At 32.7% G+C, this 12831-nt stretch overlaps 1 protein-coding gene across 1 annotated transcript in view; it reads right to left on the reverse strand.

Annotated features, from left to right (window-relative positions):
• LOC113378189 overlaps positions 1-12171 on the reverse strand; it is a 27734-nt gene extending 15563 nt beyond the window's left edge. The window contains exons 1-7 of the mRNA XM_026618723.1: positions 11786-12171; positions 9369-9707; positions 7655-7990; positions 4916-5149; positions 3353-3532; positions 1798-1990; positions 99-217 (exon numbers count right to left, since the gene is read on the reverse strand). Of these exons, the coding sequence (XP_026474508.1) occupies positions 99-217; positions 1798-1990; positions 3353-3532; positions 4916-5149; positions 7655-7990; positions 9369-9707; positions 11786-12171 (1787 nt within the window). The remainder of the gene's footprint in view (positions 1-98; positions 218-1797; positions 1991-3352; positions 3533-4915; positions 5150-7654; positions 7991-9368; positions 9708-11785) is intronic.
• Positions 12172-12831: the final 660 nt, after the last annotated feature.

A 12831-nucleotide genomic window follows, 5' to 3' on the forward strand; every position in this document is an offset into this window, starting at 1 on the left:
AATGTTTTTCCACATATTGTGAATGTAGGGCTAGTCGGCAAGCAAGGCGATGGCGGAGCCGAACGCATTCTACATGGCTTATCCTGCGATTGTTTTACCGCCATGTTACACAATGCTTTGCACATTCTAATGTTAAACCGCAACGTTTAGCTAAAGATGTGCATGAGGTGCGTTCATCTTTTTGCTTCTGCTGGACAGCTGTGCAAGACGCAACAGCCTAGAGGAAAAATTTATAAATAAAAACAAAACTAGTGGTGTATGGCATCGTGCCTTAAGGCAATTGTTGGAACTTCTCATACCGAGGACTAAATTTTTTCAAAACTTTAAAATTTTGATCTTGAAATTTTTTTAAATTTTTGAAAAACATCGTTTTTTTTTAATTTTCTGTGAATTTGAAAATCTTTAAAAATATTCGATTTTTTTTTTAAATTTCGAAATATTTTCAATTTTTGTGAGATCGATTTTTTTTAAATTTTGATATTATTTGAAATCTTTCAAAAATTAGATTCTTTGAAAATGATGAAAATGATAATTTCGCAAAATTTGAATTTTTTTTTTTTTGAAAATATTCAAAAGTACTATTTTTTTGTGAAAGCATTTGTTGCACACCGTCTACCAGCAAAAGGTTTTTTGAATTAATCTAATCGGATGATCCGTTCTCTAAAACACTGCATGACAATTTTACACCCTTTGCGCTCCATACCACTGGAACGGCAAGATGTGCCTCTTTTTCAAAAACGCCTCGCGATATAGGTTATTCTAAACTGTCGAAAATTGTTTGAACCATATAAATTAACTTCGAAATTAAAAATCTTGGTACAAAATCCAGAAAAATGTACACAAAATGTGTACACATTATTAGAATTTCTATAAAATATATACAAAAAACTAATCAGCAATCCTCATCAATACGAATCGAATGTTTTTTTATTTATTCAAATCGGTTGATCCGTGCTCCCGAAATCGTCGACGAAAATTTGTATCCGCACACAATCACGCGCGCACACTTAAATACACACATACACATATGTACATCCATTTTTTTAAGGTTGAAGTTAAAAAAGTTCTCTACGGGAAATTAAAAAATGTTTTTTAAAAACTTACTCCTCAGAATTAAATTTCACTTGGTGAAAATATTTCGGATGATAATGTGTTTTTTTGTAATTATGGAGCTGTTTTGGTGTTGTTATTAATTAAAATGTTGATTTTTGTTCTTACGCGATAAATTTAAAAAAAATATATTATATAATAAATATAATTAAAAAAAAAATAAATTATATTTTCTAAGTGATGACACCATGAATATGAATATGAATAGAAAATTTTAGAAAGCTTTTTTAAATATCTTTTATATTTCACGACTAAAAAGTTATTTTCTGAATTATGATTGATCCTTTTTTTAATTCCACAAATTGTTTGCTAATTATATAAAACATAATAGGGTAGGGTTGGGCACATAGGTCAAGTTTGATTTTGAGCATTATGTCGTGAAAACAGAGTTCAGTAGAACTTTCAGCTAAATCAACATTGTAGAAATGTGATTTCTTCTACTGTTTTACAAAAATTTGTCACCTGGTCCTTTTTAATCCATAGGCGCGGTAAATTGGACGGCCATGGGGCACGATTTAATGTCTTACTTTCATTTTAAAGGGACTTTGCAAAAGAATTGCGTTATGCAAATGCAAAATAAAATATTAATATCAAGATTATTACTTAGTTTACATGCGCTTTTATTTTGCTTTCTTCGCGCACGGATACTCATGCCTTGAATCGACATGAACTGGCGGCGACTCACACGTTGGCGGAGAATGGACTTGTATTCGTGCCGGTTGGTGAAGTAGAAGCAGGCGAATGCTCATTGTGATGTTGATTTGCAAAGATGCAGCCCACCTGCCCGCAACCATCCCGCCAACAGCAGCCGGAAAGGCTGCTGCAGCTCGTCACCGCTTCACACACGTTTGTAAAGGAACAGCTTGGTCGCTTCTTTGGTCTGGAGGAGGAAAATAAATATTAGATGATATATTATGACCGACAAACTTTGTCCTGTACCGCGTCTACAATTTTTTAATATCCTATACTAATATTCAAGGTTTACCTAAAAATAATAATTATTGTTTTTAAATACTCTTCACGCCAAAATGCATGTACATTTATAATATGAGCGATGTTAAATGTAGAATGCTTTAAAAAAATGATGAGTCTCAAATCCCACACTATATTGTAAATTGAATTCTTAAAACGGTGTAAACATAACCGTAACCATAACATAATACTGGTAATTCATGTTGGATTAAATAATTTAATTTTATTATTTAAAATATCCAAAATTGCATCTTACACTTCTACTAATCGATATCGTGAGGGCCGATATTGTATGTATTTATCTTTACTTTCCCCTTTGTTGTTATAAGGTGAATTTTTAAGAATTTAAAAATATTGTGGAAAGATTAGTAAATGATGCAAAGAAATTATATATTGAAAAAAATCTATATTGAAAATTTAATATCCGAATCTTGTGTTGGCGCCCCCTAAGGCGTGCGCTCGTAGTTTTCGCATGCATCGCATTAAATGTAGGACCTGCCCTGATTAATACTTAATTTCATATTTTAAGTGAATTAATTTGTCATATCCTGTTCTTATGTGTATCATTCAATCTGCCATGCATATACTGTATTTTATATTATTTCAATTTCTAGCACATATGAGCTGCTTTTTGGCAATAATAATGTAGACATTTCATTTTTCTTATTCATAATCATAAATTTATTATACATATTCTAATATTGTCTAGGTTCATAAGTAAATTGAAATTTTTGGCAGATGACAGTTTTCATTTGTTTTCAATGCACACAATAACATGTCGTTTTTACAAATTTTTTCCATTTATTTCTACAATATTGCATAGACATCCTAGTACTTTATAATCACATACATCCTAGAACATTTCCTTAACAAACTTCAGAAAGATTTATCAAAATCCGAATAATCGTTTAAAAGGAGTTTACAGTGAGTGCTTTTGTGATTTAATATGAACTTTATACAATAGCTATAAAGCTCAAATTGATTCTACGTTTTAGTTCGAAAACGTTTGTATGAGAAAAAGAAAAAGGCTGTTTTTAGGATTTTCCCGGCAATTATTCGATTTTGTCTCGCCGTAAGAACCAACCTTGGACATCAACGAACATTTTAATAAAAGAATGGCCAAATTGGTCTAGGCGTTGTTGAGTTATGCGCTTACCAACACATTTTACGATTCATTTTTATATTATAGATCGGCACATTATATATACGTTCCCAGCATCATTGGAATGAATCTGATAAAAAATGATATAATAATTATTTTGGGTCGAACCTTATTATCTTCGGCGTTCTAGTTCCTGTAGGAATTGCAGGACCTATCGGAGTCAAAGGTCTCGGATAGCATCTAGGTATACAAGGTCTGCTAGGATAGCAAACAGGTCTTGTGTAGCAAACGGGCCTCGACGGATAACATACTGCTGGACGTACGGTATGATGATGAGGCATTGGTCTACTACGAATTTTAATTTGAAAATTATTTATTTTGTCGTAAAACGAAGTCGACATTTTGACGGTAAAAATTACAATTATTAACTTCCCGAAGGAGAAGTTTATGTTTTCATAAAAAAGTCCGATTTGCTAATTTTATGTTTTCTCGACGTTTCAAGCCATTCTGAATTGAATGAGACCAATTTGGAAAAAGTATGTGTGTGTGTGTATGAATGTGAACAGATTTTTTGCCGTAAATCGACGTTTTCTCGAAAACGGCTGGGCCGATTTCAAAAATTTAAAAGCCATTCGATGTGTCTCGATGAGGACTATCGTTTGTCAGTCTTGTGGGACGATCGGCCGTTCTTTATAAATAGCAGAAAAAAGAAAAAATTTTCGTCTACGTTTTAGCCCGCAATTCTGAACCGATTATGAAAATTGAAAAACAGTTCGAAAGATATTGGTTGGGAATTGTGCTGATTAGTTTTTGGTAGAGATCGGCCGTACCGTTTTCTTGTAATAAAGTGTTAAAAAATTTTTGTTCGATGTTTTTTATTATTATTTTTTAACGGTAGTATATTACGGCCCTACGACAATTGGTTTAACTTTGAAAATTCGTCAAAGTTTGCAAAAATTGATATCGTTTTCTTGCCATTTGTCAAAATTAGACTTTTTATCGACGTTTTCTCTAAAACGCTTGAACCGATTTCAGAAATTTAAAAGCCATTTGATGTATTTCGATGAGGACTATCGTTTGTCAGTTTTGTGCGACGATCTGCGAAGCCGTTTCTTTATAATTTGAAAAAAAGTGTTAAACTTTTTGTCCACATTTAAGCTCATCCTACCGAACCGATTTTACAAAATCAAAAACTGTTCGAAAGGCATTAGTTGGGAATGGTACTGATTAGTTTTAGGTGAAAATCTACCGAGCCGTTTTCTTGTAATTAACTGTTGAAAAAAAAATTTAAGCCGATTTTTATGGATTTTTTTAGCGATATATATCATGGTCTTATAGAACTTACTGTAATATTACGGCCTTACGACAAGTAGTTTAATTTTAAAAATTCATCAAAGTTTGAGAAAATGAGTAGTTTTTTTGACGTTAGCTAAAATTAAAATTAGACGATTTACTTGGTATAACAATATAGTACTTGGTCTTAATAAACATACTAAACCATTAAAATCCTACGGAAACTGGTTCAAATATAATAATTGTTGATTTTTGAAAAGTTGCTTTTTGAAAATACTCCGAGTTAACGTGTTCGTTCGTTTTCAATTATGTGTAATAAATCCACTCATAAATTAATTTATTTTTATTTGATTAAGTCGATTATTTACACATATCGGGAAGTTCATGTAACTTGCCTCAAGGCTAAATACCAATACCAACTAGTCTTAATTTACTAACCATGGAATAACATATGCGGTAGGAGTCATCCTACTAGCAGACACCGGACGCATCACCATACTTGGACATGAAATTATGGACGTGCATGAAGTAGGCGCATCTCTATGAGAATTTATAGTACTGCCACCTGCAGAATTGCAAACTCGCCTAGCACAGGATACATTTACAGGACGCGCGCAGCACGATCCTGACCCCATGCGACGACCACGTATTGAAGAGAAGCTGCTACGAGACCTGCTCGAATACAAACTACTAAGGCATAAGAATCAATTTCTTTATTGTACAGTAGAATCCGCTTAGTATGACATCGAAGGGACGCCGAAATACAAAACATACTGAAGAAAAACTTTTTAATATGTAAATATGTTACATGTTTCAATAATTTAAAAGAAAAGCCTATACATGCATTTTAATTAAAATCAAAATGACACATATTAAAATTTAATCTATATATATAAAGAGGATCGCTTAAGTAGCAACACTTTAACTCACGAACGGCTGAACCGATTTAGATGAAAATTGGCAAGGAGGTAGTTCAGAGCCAGGAGAAACGCATAAGATATTATCCCGTTTTTCATTCTAATTCATTATATATATATATATATATATATATATATATATATACTAGCTAGCCCGGCCACGCGTTGCTGTGGCTTAGTAATCTTTTGGTGGCAGGGAGGAAGTTTAGAGCAAGGAGAAACATATGAAAAACTTTCGTTTTTCATTCTAATTCAGAATTAATTATTTATAAACTATCCATGTAGTTTATTCAATCTATGATACTATCAATGATTTCATCCATGACATTTACCTTCGATTGTCAACTGTTATTCGGTGTTTCTTTCAATGAAATTAACCTGTACTACCTCATGTTAAATATAGTGAATGAATATTAGTTATTGGTTCTATATATATAAGGTGAAGTGAAGTTTAATTAATAATGCCGCGACTAAGACGATCGAATCTTTCCCAACAAAGCCTTAATGCAAGGAGAATGCGAAATATTGCAAATGCAAGGACTGAAGAAGAGCATTACATACATTTACATTTACATGTACATTTTGTCAAATAACTTATTCCCAGTTATAATTTCCCAGAATTTATCGAAAAATGGTTAGTAATATATGAAGGTTCGTGGTTAAAAGTTCACGACCAAAGTGTCAAAAACCAGTAAAGCTAACGTATTGTTTAACAACATTATTTGAAAGTGAAGGGAAAAAGGTGTATAACCAGCTATAACCTTGATTCTTATGACTTTGATATTGGGAGATAAACGGTCATCTTTGAAAATCCATAGTAAAAGTATTTTTTTCTGTTGGTACTTTTTTAGCATTAGTTAAAAATGTAATTATTTTGTAAAATACCTTTAAAATTAAAATAATACATTAAACCTGTTTGCCATTTGGCCGTTCCAAGTTACCCCGGCTATAGGATAAAAAAAAGTCTAAATACCAAAAAAAGACTTGGATTGGATTATACCATGATTTCTATAGAAAGCTTCCAGTTTGATTGTATTGACAAAACATAGACAAATTAATGGGGTTATTGTTTTGATAATACCTCATTGTATATAGCATTCAAACAACAACTCCTTATACACTTAAAGTATTATTATTTTGATTCTCTAGAAACTGTTTAGAATATACCTTACTTAGCAAAACAACGTTTGCCGGGTCAGCTAGTATAAAATAAAATTGACAGGGTATAGAGCGGGGCACAAAGGTCCAATTTGATTTTCAGTAATTATACTATCTAAACCCAATGAACATCCTTGCAACACATAACACACATCAAACAAGCATTTATCGAACTGTGTATAAAAAAAAATTCACATAATTCCTAATTATATAAATATTATTTTTTTTACTATTTTTTTAAATTAGGTATCTGATCCATTTTACTTCACATACGGGGTAAAGTGGGACAACCAGGGGGAAAACAGATGCAATTTCTTCTATTAAATTTTAAAGGAATTTTACGCTACATTATTGAACCAATGCAAAATATTAATTCTGTGGGTACATTTGTTACAAAGATAACACAGTATATCACATTGATCTGCTATTGGTCAGAAAGATTTATCAGACGAGCCGGAATAACAATTTATTTAAATAATCTCTTGTAAAATTGCTTTTTTTTAAACTTCACTATTTTATTGCTTACACCTTTGCCAAAGTAAAGGTTCTGCAGGTCTTTTTTATCCCACTCATGTGCTGCTTATCTTCTGATAGCAGTAATAAGAATGAAGGTGATGGCTGGTTATGAATTTATACATTTTTTGCCCTTTACTATCAAATATTTTTGTTAAAAAAAATCGAAATTTATTTGTTTACGAGATATCCGTGGCGGATCATTAATAATTAGTCTACCCTACACATAAACATACAAATGTGATTTTTTAATGTAAGTAATCAGTAATTTTTGATTGATTTCTTTACATAATTTTATTGTAAAAATAGTCCCTTGTGCTATTGTGCATAAAAGACATAGCAATTGTTTTCGTAGACTTGGCCACATCATGTAAAATCATGTCGGTCATTATAATTGGACATAATTTTTTGCAAAAATGGGTCATTATAAGCGACATGTCAATGTAAGCGATGTCAATATATCCGACTAGACAGCGGTTTTTTTAAGGAATTTTATATGGAAACCAAACTTACTAGTGCGATTGCGTCATAATAAGCGGTTATCAATATATCCGGCGTCATACTAATCGGATTCTACTGTATTATTTACTTTTTGGGTGTGATCCTCCTGGTGCGCCTAACGGATCCACTGGAATGTCTCCTGCTCCGTCCTACGGATCCGCTAGAGGCACGTCTTCTGCTCAAAGAATTGCTTGAATTGTGTAAACTTGCCCCAACCCCCATATTATGTGCACTCAATGATCTCCGCCGGCGCAGCGACGTGCAGGAAGTGTCTGCTTCGCGCATATTCGAGAAACTAGTCTGAGACTGCTGCACACCACACAATTGATGCTTTGCAATAGGTGTGACCAAGAACGTGGTGGAAGAATACGAAGTTGCTTCAGTTGGGCCTATTGCAACACTATTTTCGGTAGTGTAATGTGGTCTGTAAGGACAAGGAAAATTTACACAACAATAAATTATTAACTTTGCTAAGGAGAAGTTTATGTTTTCATAAAAAAATCCGATTTGATAATTTTATGTTTATTCGACGTTTCAAACCATTCTGAATCGAATGAGACCAAATTTGGAAAAAGTAAATGTGTGTGTGTGAATAGATTTTTGGCGTAAGTCGGCGTTTTCTCAGAAACGGCTGGACCGATATCAAAAATTTAAAAGCCGTTCGATGTATCTCGATGAGGACGGTGCGACGATGGGCCAAGCCGTTTCTTTATAAATAGCAAAAAAGTGAAAAAAATTTCGTCCACGTTTTAGCCCGCAATTCTGAATCGATTTTGAAAATTCAAAAACCGTTCAAAAGATATTGGTTAGGAACCTGATTAGTTTTTGGTAAAGATTGGCCGGTCCGTTTTCTTGTAATAAAGCGTTAAAAAAAATTTTTGGACGATTATTATTATTTTTTTTACGGTAGATAATATAGCCTTACAGATCATACTAAAATATTACGGCCCTACGATAAGTCGATTAATTTTAAAAATTCGTCAAACTTTGCAAAAATTGGAATCGTTGAAATAATAAAAGAATGTGAGGTATTATTATTTTTTGAAAAATATTATACACAAAGATTTGTTCTTATTTCATACATAAGGTTCACTGCATTATTTTCATATAAAAATAAACATGTTCAAAGAATTCTATATTTTTTCTTCAGTAATTACAAAATTGATTTTGATTCCCAAGTTTTTTGTCAATTTGAGATTTGTATGCACATTGAAATGCATAAAATAGCAATTATTATAATAAAATTGAACAAAAATGTTTGAACTATTTGCAAACTATTTCCAAAGTCTTAACAAAACCTTAGATATGTTAACAACACACTAGAGAACACATTTGTGTCAAGTATTATGTTTCAATGTTGTCGGAGTTGTGGAGTTGTTAAGTGGATATAACTCCTCTCTGAAGCGGAGTCAAATTCTAACCGATCCGGCTTCGGATATGATAAGCCCATCTCTAATAATGATTAGTGTTTTTGACGTTTGTTAAAATTAAAATTAGACGATTTACTTGGTATAACGATAGAGCACTTGCTCTTAATGAACAAACTAAAGCATTAAAGTCCTACGGAAACTGGTTCGATTATAAAAATTGTTGATTTGTGAAAATTTGCTTTTAGAAAATACTCCGAGTTAACGTGTTCGTTCGTTTTCAGTGCTGTATTATAAATATACTTCGGATACGTTTAACCACTCAAAAATTAATTCTATCATGGATTAAGTCGATTATTTACACAAATCGGGAAGTTCATGTAACTTGCCTCAAGGCAAAATACCAATACCAACTAGTTTTTATAAATTACTTACGCTTTCTTGGTAACAGATGGCACTTCTCTAATACTTGTGCAACTAGTCTGTGATCTGCGGGCTCCCGCTCCCCCTGTCCCACGACCCCCCCTGGGCGTTGAAATAGGGATTACTCGTGCTCCTGACATTGAAGTAGAAATGGAAGCTGGTTTTGCTTGTATCTTGCGCAAATGTGGCGGCAGCAAAATAGGAATGGATTCTTTTGATGCTTTCCTGGCTGCTTCGAGTGAGGAGCAGGACGTGCGGGCTTCACGTACAGCATGGGATAAATTTTTTCCGTAAATACTATTATTCGTGTAGCTGCCCGCAGCACGACTAGCTTTTGCAGTGCGGGGTGCGCTTAAAATAAAGTTTGAAGGTTACACATTTGAGGAATAATATATTTATTTTACACTAGCTGACCCGACAAACTATGTTGTTTTGCTATGTAAGGTATATTCTAAACAATTTCTAGAGAATCAAAAATATTAATAACTAGCTGACCCGGCAAACGTTGTTCTGCTAAGTAAGGTATATTCTAAACAATTTCTAGAGAATAAAAAAATTCAATACTTTAAGTGTATAAAGATATGTTGTTTGAATGTTATAAACCCCATTAGTTTGTCTATATTTTGTCAATGCAATCAAACTGGAAGTTTTATACACTTTCTATAGAAAACATAGTATAATCCAATCCAAGTCTTTTTTGGTCTTTCGACTTATTGATTACGTTTCAAGTTTTTCAGATCCTTTTTGGATTCTAAATTTTGTGTGTAATTATAAATAATACTACTGAGCTTATACAAAATTTTCCAATTTCTGCGAGGAGAGATAGAACATGAATTAAGTATTTCTTCTTTTACCTGCTTTTTGAAAAGTTTTAAGTAACATTCGATGAATTAAAGTAAATTTAATAAAAAGTATTTATGTATATCAGGGCGAGGCACAAAGGTCCAATTAGACTTTGAGCAAATATAAGCTATATTAAAAAAAACAAACCAATTATATCACAGCAAATAACACATTTCAAACGACCAATTATCTGACTACGTTCAGTAAAACTGCCAGCTACTTTATCATTGCAGAAATGTGCTTTTTTGCTGTCTTTCAAAAATTTGTTAACTAGACCTTTTTACCCTATAGGCGGAGTAACTTGGAACGGCCAGGTGGCAAACAGGTTTAATGTCTTATTTCAATTTTAAAGGTATTTTACAAAATCATTACATTTTTATCTGATGCTAAAAACTACAAACCGAAGAAAATAGTTTTATTATGGATTTTCAAAGATTACCGTTTATCTCCCGATAGCAAAGTCATAAGAACCAAGGTTATAGCCGGTTATACATCTTTTTCCCTCTACTTTCAAATATTGTTGTTAAATAATGCTTAACTTTACTGTTTTTTGACACATCAATGGTACCTTTTTAACTCCGGACCTTCATATATTACTATCTATTCTTCGATAAATTCTGAGAAATTATAACTGGGAAAATGTTATTCGACAAAATGTCCATTTGATAGATACCAAATTTAGATTCTGAATTTAAATAACATAAATAAAAAATAATATAACCTAGAAAATGTTTTATAAATACCAATGAGTATATAATTATACAAATGAGATCTTTCAGAGCACCGTGCAAAAAGAGTGCATTTTCATATTAACTTTTCAAAAAAGTTGATATTTTGAGTTTCTAGTGACACTTGCGATTCGTTTAATAACGTTTTTGTGTATAAATATAACTACGAACAAAACTACTTACTACAATTTAAATTAGCACCATATACAATTCTTGCCAATAAATAATATTTACGTAAAACATCCTATTAAACGTAATTGAACATCATCTGTTGAAAACGTTTGACATTTGACGTATTAGTCACCGTCCATTGTTTTATTTAAATTACGCTTTTACAAAAATTTTCAAAATAAAAATGTAAAGTTTCATCGCGCTTTTGAAATAATATCTCACCGTTCCGACAACCTACTGATTAGCACGAATTTTTCAAGACAAAGACTGGCCAAATCGGTTTAGCTGTTTTCGAGTTTTAGCGGATCATTTTATCGAGAGCTCTATTTTTATATATGAGAAGATATATCAAAAACGTTCATTATTTTTCCTTACTTGATTTTGGGTCTGATTTGCCTTATCTTAAGTTCTTGCCAAACTTGTTCTGTCAAAAACGTTTGACATTTCAAGTATTAGCCACCGTCCATTGTTTTATTTAAATTACGCTTCTACAAAAAGTTTCAAATTAAAAATGTAAAGTTTCTACGCGATTCTGAAATCTCACCTTTCCGACAACCTACTGATTAGCACAAATTATTCAAGACAGAGTGTGGCCAAATCGGTTTAACCGTTTTCGAGTTTTAGCGGATCATTTTATCGAGAGCTCCATTTTTATATATAAGAAGATATATCATTATTTTTTCTTACTTGATTTTGGGTCTGATCTGCCTTATCTTAGGTTCTTGCCAAACTTGTTCGCCGGCTTTTACAGATGTGATAATTGCGGTCGGCGGCGTTAGAGTGCGCATCACAGTGTAGCTATTACCGCCCAATAGTGATTTTGCACTACGTAAAGAACTGCAGCTTGTACTCGCACAGGCGGCACTACGAGGCGTCGAATCTCCGTAAACAACGGCCGTGGAACTCCGAGACCGGATTCCTTCTTGTCGGGCTTCTGCTCCATATTGCTGCTGAACATCGGCAGTCATAAGCTTGTGCGTCATTACAGCAGACATGTGCTGCTCGATTGCCTGCTGCTGCTGCGCTTCACGAAGTGCACGTTCGAGGAGACGAACACGTTTCTCAGGAGACATGCTACTCATGCATTCCTCCTATTCAGGTCAAAATAAAACTATATGAAGTACTTTATTTTAACAGAATTTACGCAATATTAGGAATAGATAGAAAAACCAATAATTAACCTAGTTGGTATCGGTATTTTGCCTTGAGGCAAGTTACATGAACTTCCCGATATGTGTAAATAATGGATTTAATCATAAAAATAAATTAATTTATGAGTGATTAAAAGTATTTCAAGTGGATTTATTACACATAATTGAAAACGAAAGAACACGTTAACTCGGACTGTTTCCTAAAAGCAAATTTTTACAAATCTACAATTTTTATAATTGTACCAGTTTCCGTAGGACTTTAATGGTTTAGTATGTTCATTAAGACTAATTTTAATCTAATCTAATTTTAATTTTAACAAACGCCAAAAAAACTACTCATTTTCTCAAACTTTGATGAATTTTTAAAATTAAACTACTTGTCGAAAGGCTGTAATATTTCAGTAAGTTCTATAGGACCATGATATATATCGCCAAAAAAAAGTTCCATAAAAATCGGCTTAAATTTATTTTCACAAGAACATCTATTTGCACTTGAAGAATGGCTCAAAGAATGGGAAATAAGTATAAATGAAGGCAAATCAAAACAAATCGCGTTTACAACGAGAACTCAAAACTGTGAGG

Source organism: Ctenocephalides felis, unplaced genomic scaffold (genome assembly GCF_003426905.1).
Source record: "Ctenocephalides felis isolate EL2017-DRISC unplaced genomic scaffold, ASM342690v1 CF-g0.4_SCAFFOLD_00845, whole genome shotgun sequence".
NCBI classification, from domain to species: Eukaryota; Metazoa; Arthropoda; class Insecta; order Siphonaptera; family Pulicidae; genus Ctenocephalides; species Ctenocephalides felis.